Source organism: Strix uralensis, chromosome 5 (genome assembly GCF_047716275.1).
Source record: "Strix uralensis isolate ZFMK-TIS-50842 chromosome 5, bStrUra1, whole genome shotgun sequence".
Classification (NCBI taxonomy): Eukaryota; Metazoa; Chordata; class Aves; order Strigiformes; family Strigidae; genus Strix; species Strix uralensis.
Window position 1 is genome coordinate 58,149,122 of NC_133976.1, and position 13,903 is coordinate 58,163,024.

The 13,903-nt window shown below is 53.0% G+C and overlaps 1 protein-coding gene across 3 annotated transcripts in view; it reads right to left on the reverse strand.

The window, feature by feature from the left end:
• The window catches only part of SYNGR1 (synaptogyrin 1), a 20,737-nt gene extending 9,071 nt beyond the window's left edge, over nt 1-11,666 (reverse strand). Inside the window, exons 1-2 of one of the 3 annotated variants that reach the window (XM_074871127.1) lie at nt 11,452-11,666; nt 1-9 (exon numbers count right to left, since the gene is read on the reverse strand). The exon at nt 1-9 is cut by the window's left edge and continues 229 nt beyond it. In XM_074871127.1, coding sequence (XP_074727228.1) covers nt 1-9; nt 11,452-11,550 — 108 coding nt within the window. In that variant the 5' untranslated portion in view covers nt 11,551-11,666. The remainder of the gene's footprint in view (nt 10-11,451) is intronic. The other 2 variants (XM_074871126.1, XM_074871128.1) reach the window with 2 other exon arrangements.
• Between the last annotated feature and the right edge of the window lie 2,237 nt (nt 11,667-13,903).

Consider the following 13,903-nt stretch of genomic DNA (forward strand, 5'->3'; position numbering starts at 1 on the left):
GGAGAACACCTGGCAGGGAGGGAGGCAGGAGACATGTCAGGGCAAGCCCCATCTCTCTGGACCAGCACGAAGGAGCAGAACTCTGCAGGAGACATGCACCCTTCACAGGCACCTCTCTGCTCTGCTGAGCTCCCGGGCTGCTGCCTTGCCTGGGCTGTAGCCACAGGGAGTTTACTGGGGAGATGGTCTCATTTTATTTCTGAGGATTAACTTAAAATAGGACACTTTTAGATTGAACTTTTTTATTCATCTGATCTAAAGCGATGTAAAGCACAGACACAGACACACAGGAGGCAACATGGAGTGTAAATTGGAATACGGTTTTGGCACGGGTGCCTGCGTACAAGGGCTCCAAGTAGTGGAAATCCTCTTAGTCTGCACTTATTCTCCCACCCACTTCTTTCCCTTCTAGGAATTCATTGTTTCTACCACGCATTTGTTCACTAATTTTATGTATCCAGCTACTACGCTCTTTTCCCCATCCACCCTCCCACAATCCACAGCCCTGCTTGCTCTGCAGCTCCATTCTACGGGGCTCCCGCTCTCCCCATCTCCCCGCGTGTCACACACCTCTCTCCACTGGTCTTCCATCACTCCAGCCCATGACACCACCTATCCTTCTGCCCACTCACCCATATGCCAACACCCTCCAACCTACCCCACGGATTTCACAGGCCAAACATCCCCCCTCCAGGTCCACCTGGCAGGGCCACTATGAGTCCTCCCTACCTACCACTGCCACTGCCACTGCATGTTATTTTAAATCAGGTAGAAAGAAGAATGAGTCCAGGTAGAAATGCCATAGTCCACAGTTGACGGTCTAATCTTCACTCATGGGCTTAGCCTTCATCGCCTGCCACAAGGCTGTCCCTCTTCGACACAGCAGGTTCACCAAAGCAGAGAGGTATTTACAACAGCCCTGCATCTCAAATAAACAGCTTCCCCTGGCAGCCACAGGAGAAAGAGGGAAGATTAAGGCAGCATGTACAGATTTTTCTTTGCAGTGCATCTTGAGACCCTCAGTAGGAGCAGCCTGTCTGCAGGCTGCCTGCGAGGGCCCCAGGCAGGTGGGAAATGGGACCTCAAGCACAGGGTGAACATACATATGATGCGCACTAGGATGTCACCTGGGCACTCTGCTAGCCTGGGAGTTGTCTGAACAGCAGGAGCTTGTCACCCTTGGAACCACCACCCAATCCGCAAGGAGAAGATGAGGTGGCCAAGCCTCCTGCAGGGAGTGGAGGTAGGTCTGAGGGTTGGCTAGGTCAGAAGGACCCCAGTACCACTTAATCCAATCAAGCACCAGGAGAGGACATGTCAGACAACTCAGAAAGCAGAGAAGCATCTTTGTGAGTGCAGGGAAAATTAACAGTTGAATAATGCCAACCCAATACACCATCTGTCATCAGTGGGGTTCGATGCCTGAGATCCACAGCACAGACCTCCGCTGTTTGATCTGTGGCATCAAGAACCAGAGGAAAAACCTTACTCACAGTCCCCAACAGCCCAACCACAGTTCAGATGCCAAGCTCTAACAAGTATCCACTGACACTAATAATATTTTTTCACCCCAAGGCTCATAATTGGGACACACTTGGGTTGCTGAGACTGGGTGTATTTTTGACACACTAGAGCAAACTAAAAAAGCTGGAAGCCAGTGCTCCTAAGAGTGGGGACAGTATGGGTTCTCTGAAAGTTCACAAGAGCTTTTTAAGCTTAGAACTAAAACAACTGACTTCTCCTCCTCCTTCTTCTTGAAAATCAAGATTGATCATACTTTGCAGAAATTGCCCATGAAAATTAAATAAAAATCTCTTCTGCCTGAAGCAAAGGTCTGGTCTTCAAAATTTCAGCCTGAATGGTCTGGAAAGCAGCAAAACTGCACACGGTTACAGACAGGCTCTTTCAGTGGGAAGTCTTGCCAACCTTTACAGCAGGCTGGGCTGACAGGTCTGCCTAGGACCACAGGCAGTAACATCGTGTTCCTCTAACCTGAGGGGGAGCTGACAGACTCCTGAAGTGATGGCCCAATGTGAGGCTGTGATCAGCGCTGATGCTGCCACCTGAAGCATCAACCTCCATATATTGGGATTACAAAGTGGGTGCCTCATTTTCCACAGCATTAGACAGAAAGCATATCTTCTCTTTGGAAGATGAAAACAGCCTCAAAAGTGGAATAGCCTGGTGTTCGGTTTTGGTTTAGGGCTCAAAACTGGTAAAATGTTTATTCCCTGAGTCAGGTCAACCTTTGCAACAAGCTGTATTGTGAGTCTCTGCTTACTCATTTAGGATGAATGAACTTCTGTAATGGCCTCTCCCCAGAGACACCTCTGTTTACTCTGCTCATACCCTGATACACATCTTCCCTGCGCTCCTATCTTTGGGTTTGCTGCTGGCCTGGAAGAGCTCTCATCTGCGTGCGAAAGCAGCAGAATAATACCCTTTTGCATTTGCTCTTTCATATCTTTTAATGCTGCCACATTGTAAAGACACAACTGAGAGTCATGACTCCAGAGGGACATCTCCCTCTCCCTAATTTTCAAGCAGAGGTGGCATTTCTCCATCTTCGGTCAGCCAAGATGCCACTTTCTCCTATGCAAGATGCAACTTCTCTCCTACGAAGAGAAACCTATTTCAGAGCCTGGAGGTGCCCAAGGTATGATTTGCTGGCAAGCATCTCATTTAAGATGATCTTAGGAGTTTTCTGGGGAGATTCCATTAAGGGTATTCTCACTCGTGAGCAGAACAAGCCACTGCAGATGTTTATCTTCCGTGTCCTGAAACAGCCACCCCAAAGTACTGTTTGTCCTCAGGAAAGCTTTCTATGGACCAAAGCACAGTAGCTTAAGGGATGTCTCCTTCTCTCCGTGTTTTCTTCACCACTGGTATCAGCTCTGGTCCATGCTCTGCTCCCCGGCACTGCAGAGAGGGCAAAGTCAGTGGCAGTGGAGAGAGCTTGCTCCCTTTGCCAGCCTACCACAACCCTCATGGCACAGCAAAATGCTGTGAGGATCTGCTGTGCACAGAAGCCTTGAGCTGGACTGAGCAAGAACAGGCAGGCTCAAACCAGAGGTTTTAGACTGACAAACAGAGCTGGACAGCAGAAGAGGCAATTGCTGCTGCTGCTGACAGGCAGCATTGCCCGTTTTATCCCTGTGATGTCTGTACCCAGAAACTGTTATGACGGCTGCACAAACAATTAGAAAAAAATATAACTATGAGAGCCCAGATCTCACAGCCCTCAGGAGAAACTTGCACGCTTAACCCATGGCAGCTACTTCTTGTTGGTAAGGGGGCAGGTGGGTGGAAGCTCACTGACATAGCAAGTCATCTTAGAAAGAGCAAGTATTTTTTTTTCCTTGATTTCACAATCCGTACCCATGCAAAGAAGATCCAGGCAGCAGGTGCAGTATGAATGTCTGCCTAGATTATAAACAAAGCACCAAGTTTGCAAGGATGAAGCATTTACATTCCCATTCCCATCACATCTGCAGCACTTCTGAAGAAATGCCAGCTACCAGCAGCACTGGCACAAGCCTTTTGCCCCTCTGCATTACCACTGCCTGTTCCTTCTACCCCTGTTTGGCATAGCAAATCCTTGCTGCACAAAGTCTTGCCTATGGCCACTAATAAAATGGTCCAAAATACGTGTCCAGCTGCAAAGAGGAGGTGAGGAGAAGATGGCAGGAGTCTTCTCCTGACTGAGCACTGAGATGCAGGGAAGTGACTTGTCCGAAGGCTGATGGGAGGCTGGCACAAAGCACTGCATTCCAATGCTCCCAAACGTAGCCCATCCTTCCACCCTGCAGAGGGAGATCATTAGCTGCTTTCCTATGCTTGGTGAGGAAAACCAGCCAGCCATCCCCAGCTCTGTGCACCTGAATGGCCTCATTTCTTCAGTGAGGCGGCTTAAATCAGTTAACAGAACTTAAAGTGAATAGATTTTTAGGTTGAGAGGGTTTCCTTAAGTCTCCAAGAGCAACATTAATTGGGCGGGTGTGCAACCTATCTGGAGGTGCGCATTTAATAAGCAGTCATATATTCGGCTATGCTCAAAAAAAGGGACAGAAAACAGCATGTGGAGAAGATCTGACCAACTCAGCTCTGCTGCTGGGACCTGGCTTTTCTCACCTTCACTGCTCCTTAAACATCACATCCACACAGGTTGTTGCAATGATTTTCCTAGACTTCTATTTTCATCAAAGAGCTCTGAGACACCAAGTGAAGCCCAGAGCCAGGTACTTTGCAAAGCTGACAGAGACAGAGCAACTTGCTGAAAGATGCAGCAAACTGAACGTAATGCTAAGCACTGTGGGGAGGAGATGGGGAGAGGCTGAGGGTTTCTCTGGCCCCATTTCTCAAGGGGCTCATGCTGGCCACTACAGGCATGTAAGGGCTCACTACAGTGAGAGAAAAGTGCAGAACAGGGAAAAGGCTGCATCCCACCATAAATGACCTTTTATTTTTTTTCTCACTGAACTGGGTGATCTGATTTTGCCAGAGGCAAAGGCAAGAGATGAGCCCTCAGAGGAGAGGCTCTCCAGTCCCTCCCCAGCTCCCCACTACAGGCTCACCCCCACAGAAAGCCAGATGAAACCTCCTGAGCATCATGTGAGGCTTTCCACCATGCTGCCCATCCCCAGCCATGCATCAGATGCTCCTGAGCATCATGTGATGGATGCACAGCATGGCCAGCCTCCAGCTGTGTACTAGGACTTTCCTGCACATCACCCCAGGAATTTGTCACACTGCCTCCTGACTTTATCCCCGAGATCCCCATGATGGTTGCAGTGGGGATGAGGCTGAAAAGGGTTTCTGTCAAGCTGTATGCTTGGGCTCACTGCAGTGCTCTCCCATCACAGGCTCTGTTGCACTGCATGTTGCCTCTCCCTCTCCCAAACCCCCTTTTTATTCTGTTTTAGAGAGGAAATAGTTTGGTGACATTATATTCCTCGTGGGACTTCAAATCAAATTCACCTCGGGCAGAATGAAGCAATAACCTCTTCTGTGTCTGATCTGGTAATGACCAGGAATAAATCTGTTTAAAAAGAAAGGAAGTGCAGGGGAGAGTGCAAACAATAAACTGGCAGAGATGATCTGGATTTCATTTTCATTCAGCCACTCGCAAATGGAGTCTCCAGCAAGCTACAGAGAGCCCTGCACAGACATGGATTATTATTATTATTATCATCATTAAATCTACTTGTATTTAGTTCATTTTGAAGAAAACATATGCAGCTTTTGATACGCATGGGACTGGCAGCTTGGAAACAGGAGGCCGCTATTTATTCCCTCCAGCCAGCACCACGCAGGCAGCAAACGACTCCTGCCCACAGTCTTGATGGCATGTCTGAGCCCTGTGCAGGTGCTGCATGGGGCCAGTCTCCCCATACCCATTTGTACCTGATTCCCCTGGGGATGGGGGAAGAGTAGGGATATGCCAGCACCTCCCTCCCAGCTCACCCTCCCTGGCCAGCAGCCACATGGCACCTGCTCCCCAGCCCAGGCTGAGCTGGAGCAGGTGATGGAGGGGAGAAATGCTCCACATCCCTAATTCCTGCCACGGGATCTGGGACAGGCTTCCCTGGCCAGCCTGCTTTCCTTCACACATGGCTTGGCAGCTGACAGGCCAGCTATTAACCCTTCCGCCTCCTGCCAGACCCATGCCTGGGTCAATCATCCCCCACCCCAGCAGCCCAAGCCCCAGGCGATGCTGGAGCACTCTGGGAGCCAGCAGCCAGGCAGCCTCCGACATCCAGGCCTGGGCTGAGCAGCCGTGAGTGCCACCCTGAGGAGGGAGGAAGAGCTTTGCCGTGGGAAGATGCCCACTGGTGTAACAGGGAGCTATGTCCCAGAGAGCGACTTCAGGAAGCTCCATCCAGTCCCACAGGTCTCATGTTCTTCTCATGGTCAAACAGCATCTGTCCCACTGCTACTAGTGACAACTCCCCATGGCCACACCTCCATGGTGGCATCCAGGTCCTTCTGTACTTTCCAGATGATCCCTACATCAGCAGGTTGCTGCTGAGCGAAGTGACCGCCCAAAAGTTGCACTTTTTCCACAAGGAAGAGTTCAGTTTTCTTTCTAGCAGCACATCTCTCCCTCCTTGGCTTGGCTGTGCCAGCCTAGGTGGAGGACCACATCCACTGCCACCTGCGTCTGCTCCTCTCACAGCCACACTAGTCTTCTCTGCTGCCACAGATGTTTGCCTCAGCCATGTCTCATCTCCATGCAGTTTTTCTGCTCCTCACCTGTATGCCTCTCACGTTTTGAAATAGCAGATGTGATTATCTTTTTTTTTTCTCATATTTCTGACTGCCTTTGGTCTCTATGTGTTATTTCTCAGATTTTTATCTGCAAATGCCATTAACAAGAGATTTGTTCCTGCTCCAAGATCTTTCCTGGAAACGCTATTCTGGAAACAACGCAACCTGCTATATCCAACCCCGAATCACCCCATGGCTCTGCACATCTATTGCTTGTCTTCTGATGTGGCCTCTCACCCAATCCCAGTGACAGCGATCCCCAAAAAACCCTTATGAACCTGACCCAAGGAAGGGGATCCCATGAAGAACCATACCTAGGGCTTGACTCAAAGCACGTGCTTTGAACCACCGTGTTTCTTTCATTGTGTGCCAACATATCTCTCAAGCATGCAGTCAGCGAGCATGGTGGCTGGGGCAAAAATCACATGGAGGAGTAGAGGGAGAGAGCATGAGCTATGGTCCATGAACATGGGGAAAACCTCAGCTAAATTTAGCCAGGACAGAAAGAAGGTGGAGGCTGGTTTCAGACTAACGTGGCCCTGGGGCTCTAAGGCTCAGTTTAACTGCCACTGCAAGCCCCTGCTGGGTGTCCTTTCCATATGGCGAAGGGCAGTGTGGGGGGAAGAGGCAAAGGGTGTCGTAAGCAGGGCATCAGCATGATGAGCCAGGACCCGCCGGCAAGGCAGGAGACAGGGCTTTCTGCCACGCCAGGGCTTGCCCCCATCCTCCAGCTCGCAGGTGCCAGCCTGTCGTAGTGAGGCCAGGGATGCAGTTCCTATCCTTCGCCTGCCTTGCCTGCTCAGCCAGAGCTGCCTGGAATGTGCCATGCCTGCAGAGACAGGGGACAGTGCTTCCCATCCCGACTCAAAATGTCTGCGTGCTCCCGCCAGCCAGGGGACATGGTGGCAATGGCAGCAGATGATGAAGGAGGAGATGGAGGGCAGGCAGTGCCTCTCCTCACCAAACCTCCCTGCAGAGGGGTAATGCCCTTGGTGAGAGAGAGAGATTTGGTGTCTCAATCCATGTGGCAAGTTTTAATGGACTGCTTTGCCTATGCAGGTGCAGTTGGAAATACTCTCACTCAAGCCACCTAGCTGGGCCTGCTTCCAAAAAGCAAGTTACTTTTGCCTTGTTAGGCTTTTACATCGAGCAGCGCTTCAGTTTCTCCAGCAAGCAGGTTTCCAAGCAGTCAGGAGCACCTGGAACAACCTGTTTCAATTAGCATTTTACTTATTTATGGAGCTGGTGCTACATCCAATGCCTGCAGGTTGCAAAGGAGCCTCCCAGCTCCCTCGCGCCAGCTGTGGAAAGCACTGTGGGTCAGGGTGCAATGGGATTATGCAGGGAGGTGCCCAGGCTCGCCTACTTTATTTCAAGAATGATTCTGGAGCCGCGCACCATAGCACAGCTCCAGCTTGGTGTGGGTCACCTAGCTCCGCCAGCTCCAGCTGTAGCACCACTAGCTCCAGCTCTTGGGTCACCTAAATGGACTGAAAGCAGGTTTATATGGCAGGGTGGTAAAACCCCACCCATGCACCCATGTCCCATCTACTGTAGGGCACCAGCTGTGCGATGCAGCTCAGCTCAGAGCACGCTCCGGGTTGCAGCCAGCAGCAAGTGAAGTGGCACAGTGTGGAGCAATGCCTTGAAAGACCAGGACTCAGAGTAAACCGCAGCCACCCATCGCAACAGGATGAGTTGCTTGTCTTCTCTTCAGCACTGCTGGAAATAAGGAGGGAATTGTTCTGCCTTTCCCTGCAGAGAGGTGGGGAAGCCTCCGGGATCTTCCAGCAGCACATTGCTTCTGTTGTGCAAGCCTCAGTCCAGCCAGACTGGACAAGTACCCTCATTGCAAGATCCAGATGCCCTTGGAGGCATCCTCAACAGAGATACTCAGGAGGGACTGCTCTGTAGGGCTGCCTCCCTGCACTGCAAGGTGCTGCTGCATCCAGGCAAGTGTATCTGGGGCAGGCAGCAGCAGGGAAATGGCTCACACTGAGGCTGAACATCCAAACCTGACACAGGCACTCTGCAGGACCACCACCACTTGCCAGCACCCATGACAGGCAACCTTTCTGTAGAGAGATGCATACTTATTCTGCTGTTCCTGACCTCCAAAGCACCCAAGAAACATGAGCTGTCTCACAACACTGTTCCAGTGGACAGATGCTCCAGAATTGCTAACCTCTTTCCATAGTTTAGCATCCTCCTTGTCAAATCTATCCCATCTCCTCCTCAGCAAGGAGCAACACAAATAATCTTTGGTCACCCCATCTGCTCCTGATCCTGCAGCTCTCCCCAGAGATTTGCCACCATCTCAATTGGGCTGAAAACTCCCTGGGCAGGAGCCAGTTTTGCTGCCTGTTGGTAAAAAGCCACATGCACCTCTGTGCCATCATAAAGTCTGCTAAAAGGCACCATGACCTGAGCACAAGGTCACTGCCTGGGAAAGCGATCATGAGAATTTCTGCTCTCAGTGAAAGCTCATCACGTGAAATGGGCTGAGTCTCCAGCTTGCCCTGGGGAGATGATGGACCACCCATGCCATGAGCAGGATAAAGGCAAATGAGATCTCAGGAGATGGCAGACAAAGTGCTTCCAGTGTGTGCAAGAGCATGTGAAAGGAAGGACTCTCACAGAGACCACGAGGAGGGAGAGCCCTTCACCACCAGAAGAGTTTGGCTTGTAGAGCCTGGCGATAGAAAGGCTAAGTACGGATGCGATTGCAGTCTATAAATACACCCAGGGGAAAACACCAGGGAGGGAAAAGCACCATTTAAACTGAAGGGCACAAGAGCACAAAAGCAAATGGATAAAAAACCAGCCACGAAAAGATTTACAGTGGAAGGCCCTGACTGTTGGAGCCGCTGAACCCTCTCCCAGAGGGAGAGAGAAGGGCAAAAAAGCCATGAACTAGTCTTTTTGCGGCAAAGTTAAACCAATTTATGGAAGGGGCCATAAAGGGTCTGATGCTTGTGACATGCTGAGATAGGACTTCAGTGCCCACAAGGACCCCTCTTGGTCTCTAGTTAAAAAAATGACCAAAACCACAACTAAATATCTGGGGTGAGCTTGTGGCTCCCCGGCTTTGTGGAGGGAGAGATGCTCGGGAGGACAGACAAGACCAAGCTGGTGAAAAAGCAGAAGGAACTTGTATTTTGGGAGAGAAGAGGTGCACAGATAGCCTTGCACCACGGTGGCTAGGCCAGCCTCACTTGCTGGACCACTGACCCAGAGCACCTCCAGCTCCTTCAAAAGGACTTTAATTTCCACAGCCAAGTGAGGTGCCTGGGGTAAATCCTGTCCTCTCCTCTGTCAAGGTCAGACAGGCAGGGGGAAACAACGTGGGGTCCCAAAGAGATGCCAGTTCCCAGGAAACAGTCCTTGACCAGGGAAACCTTGCAGGGTGCATTGCTGAGCTTGGTAAGCAAGCCGACAGTGTCCGAGACACTCTGAAGCTGAGTAGGTGCCTAATTAAAAAATAAACATATTTCCTGTTCTCTCTCCCTCACCTGGCGCCTCTGGGAAGCCAAAAATCCCGCAGTGCTCAGATGAAGGGGAAAAAAAAACCCCACCAGACTGAAAGGGAGAAAGAGGAAATTCTGCCACAGAGACTAGCAATGGGAGAGCCTTTTGTAGATCACATCATGTCCATCATCCCTGGGCACACAGGCTGGCCTGACTCCACCCGCCCAGGAGTGGGGGGTACGCAGACCCCCTCGCCCAGTGCCCAGTGGCAGCCCCGGCACAGCCAGTCCGCTCCCGGCTTGTTACCGTACGGTAAACAAGCTTGGGCAGATGGAGGATGGACAGACCTCCCGCATTAACCACGTCCTCAGCTGTCTAGGGGCTCTCTGGCCGCCCTCCGAGTCATGTCACCCAGAGGGAACATCACTCACCCACCCAGCCGGGAGCACAAGAGCTGCCTCCCCACCGCCGGCAGCAAGCTGGGACACCTTCCTTTCCCTCCTCGTTTCCCCGGCCTGGCACTGTTTTTATTTTATTTTCCCAAAGCCAGCCTGACGTCTCTCCTCCCAGCTCCGGTGCGCATGTGTCTCCTCTGCTCTCTCCCTGCCCTCCCTTCTCCGCTCCCAGCCGAGACCTCAATCTCTCCCCCGCTGGCTCGGTGCTGCAGCTCTCGCTCCCTTAATCCCAATGACCTTCTTGCACATACACAGACACGCCAGCCCCATGGGCCGCCATGGGATCGGCGTCACGGGAAGAGGGAGAGACCCTCCCCCCTGGCACCCCACACCCTCCTCACCCACCCCCGTTAGACCCCCCCTTCCCCCCTGCTCCCTTCCTCAACAAATTACAGAGAGGAAAGCATAATAGGGAAGGGTGGTTGGGGGGGTGAGAGGATGAGGATAAAACACAGAGTGACCTCCAGCTCCCACAGCCCCCCCAACTCACCCTAGCACAGCCAGAGCCCAGCACCCCCTGAGCCCCAACCTGCTGGGGAGCTATGCCAGAACTGCAGCATCACTCCCAGCCCCCCCTGCCCCGTCACCCCACATCCCACTGCCTCCCCACCCACACCATAAACCCACCAGCATGGGGGGGCCTGTGTGTGGGAGAAAACCCCACCACCCCCCCTCAAAAAAGCATGGATGGAGACAGGGTCATGGTCCAACCTGGCTCACCCCTTCCTCCCCAGGGAAGAAACCCCAAATCCGAGTGCTCTCACCCCATATGGCCCTATATCCATACATATGGCTATATATGTACATACAGCTGTACATCTGTGTGTGCACATATATGTGGATGTATATAGACATTTGGAGATATATAAACCCAGAGCTGGATCCGTATATCCAAACATACATGCATACATATACACAGAGCTATCTCCATGAATGCTTATGGAGATGTATCATGTATGTGTGTGCATGGATATGGATACATGGAGACATATCAATGGACATACGCATATCTATATATGTGGATACATATGCAAACATATAAAAATAGGTAAGAATATATAAAATATAATAAATATGCAGCATATAACATCATGATTTTTTATATCTATATAAAACATACAGGCAGGTATGCAGAGAGGTCGGGGTTGGGGCCAGTGGCGCCCACCCGCCCCGGCGGGGAGCCCCGCGCCCGTCCCCCCCGCAGGCCGGCGGGACGCCCCCCGCCCCGCTGCCGCTGCCGGGGGCGGCGGGGGGTCCTTACCCAGGAGAGGAGCCGCAGGAGGGTGTGCGGCTGCCGGATGAAGGCGTGCGGGTCGAAGGCGCCGCCGGCTTTCCCCGCTCCGAAGGCGCCCCCGTCCATGGCGGCGCGGGGGTGGGCGGGAGCCGGGCGGGGGGCTCGGCGGGCGGTGCCGGGCTGCGCCGAGCCGTGCCGGGCTGCGCCGAGCCGCGCCGCGCCGAACCGAGCCGAGCCGAGCCGCGCCGAGCCGCGCCGAGCCGAGCCGAGCCGTGCCTGGCAGCCCGGCGGCGGCGGCGGCGACGAGCCGCGCGCTCCCGCCCACGGGGACGCGCCGCGCCGGGAGCGCGCCCCCACCCCCTTTCCCCCGGCACATCGCGCGGGGAGGGCGGGGGGAGAAGTGGGCACGTCTCGGGGGGAGGCGTGGGGTGGCCGTGGGACAGGAGGGGGAGGATGGGTGCTTGGGGGCGGGTGTGGGAGGGTGCAGGCACGGCGGGTGCAGCATGGAGGGGTGCGGTGTGCTGGGGAAGGGGGAACACCTCCCCAGTACAAAGGCACCCCCCGCACCACCATCACCACAAAGGGAGAGGGAGGCAGGGGTGCTGCTCCGCTTGGTTTTGGTAGGGCCTAGCAAAAGTGCGGGGCCAGGCCCCCCCAGCTCACACCCTCTACCCCCATCACCTCTCTGCCACGCAGCCCAACATAAGAGGGGCAAGGCTGGCCCCCCCTGGGTGAGACCCGCTTATCCAAGGGGAGCAGTCGGTAGTGCTACCTGGGTGCAGGCAGCTGCCTGCACTCCTGCAAGGTGCCTGCTCCCAGGCAGAGGTGCCCGGTGAGCCTCAAAATCGCACTGCAGCAGTGCCTCAGGCTCTCATTTCCAGCATCCCTCACCCTCAGACACCACGTCCCTGGGAGGGGGCAGCAGGAAAAAGGCCCTTTGCAAACATGGGGAGTCCAGATTTTGGGGAGACCCCCTGACTCCGGGAGGCAGAGACTGCAGGATATGCACCTTGCATCTCTGAGGCTGCAGCCTGGGCCTCCCTGGTGTCCACCATGGCCACCAGCACAGCCAGGAGGGGACACCTGGGGAGAAGACATCCAGCCTTAGAGGTGGCTCAAGCTCCTTGGCCTGTGCCTTTTGCGCAGAGCAGCTGCTTACCAACAGTCCACTGGCTTCTGCAGGGTCCCCAACAATCTATATTAATAGGACTGAAATTAAAAGCAAGCCCTTGGGTTGTAATGTGGCTCCCTAAGCTCGTCAGCAGAAGCCAAAACCGTTTTGAGTCTGCTTGTCCACTTCAGCCTGAACACAACTGAAACTCAACTGCTCAAATGCTTCAGCTGAGCAGATGCTCTGCATCGCGTTTCCACCGGGTGTGCCACGGGACATCTCTAGATCTTCATTAGGGAGATACTCAACTCAAACCAGGCAGCAGCTTTGCTGGTAGCAGCCAGCCAAAGGGTGAGGTGGGAACGCTGTGAGCCCTTTGTAAGGTCTTACAGCTCCAGGACATCTTTGAAGGTCCCAGAAATATAAAAGTCCCCACGGTGAAAGCTAAATCCCCATGAATTGGGGGAGATGAATGAAAGAGGGGAGACAGGTGAAGAAGGGAGAGGTTTGGTTTTGATAAATAGGTGTCCAAAGTGCGCCGGTGTTCTGGATGAACAGGGTTTGGACCTGGACAGACAAGCCAGGTACACAGCAAAACCAGCTGCTTCCACTCTGGACCAGTGATGGTGCTGCATCCAACCATCAGCACAGAGGCTGACGAAGCAGAAGGACTGGCTGGATGGCTTACATCCCACTCACCCCCAGGTCACACCTATGCAGAGAGTCTGATTAGCAGCAACAGAGCAAAGGGCAGAGCAGTGAGATGGGGAATGTGCTTGACCACCATTTCATTCTGCCCGAGACCGAATCCATTTTCTTGGCAGAGTCTACGAATTGGCTTCGTGACTTGAGAGCTCAGTGCAGGAGCTAGAGGCAAATGTATGGGAGAGAGAAAAAAGCATTTAAAGCCCACCCTTGGTCGTCCATTAGGAGTAGCACCCTAAAGGAGCCATCCCCCATCCTTTGTGGGGCACCTTCTGAGTGACAGGTTGGAGGTAGGGGGTGGATGCTCCCCCATCACATCCAGCCATAGAATCATAGAATGGTTTGGGTTGGAAGGGACTTTTAGAGGTCATATAGTCCAATCCCCCTTCAATGAGCAGGGCCATCTTCAACTAGATCAGATTGCTCAGAGCCTTGTCCAATCTGACCTTGAATATTTCCAGGGATGAGGCAGCTCTGTTTTGGGAAGATGAGTGCAGTGCCAGCACGGCTGGATCCTCAGCCCTCCAGTTCATACTTATTCCCTTCCCACTGTCTGCCAGGTTAGGCTAGGCAATGAAACATCCTCCAAATGAGGCACCTCTTGGTCTGTATGGGCTTTTTGACACAGGTTTGCATGCAGAGTCCCTCCAGCAAAGCCTCCAG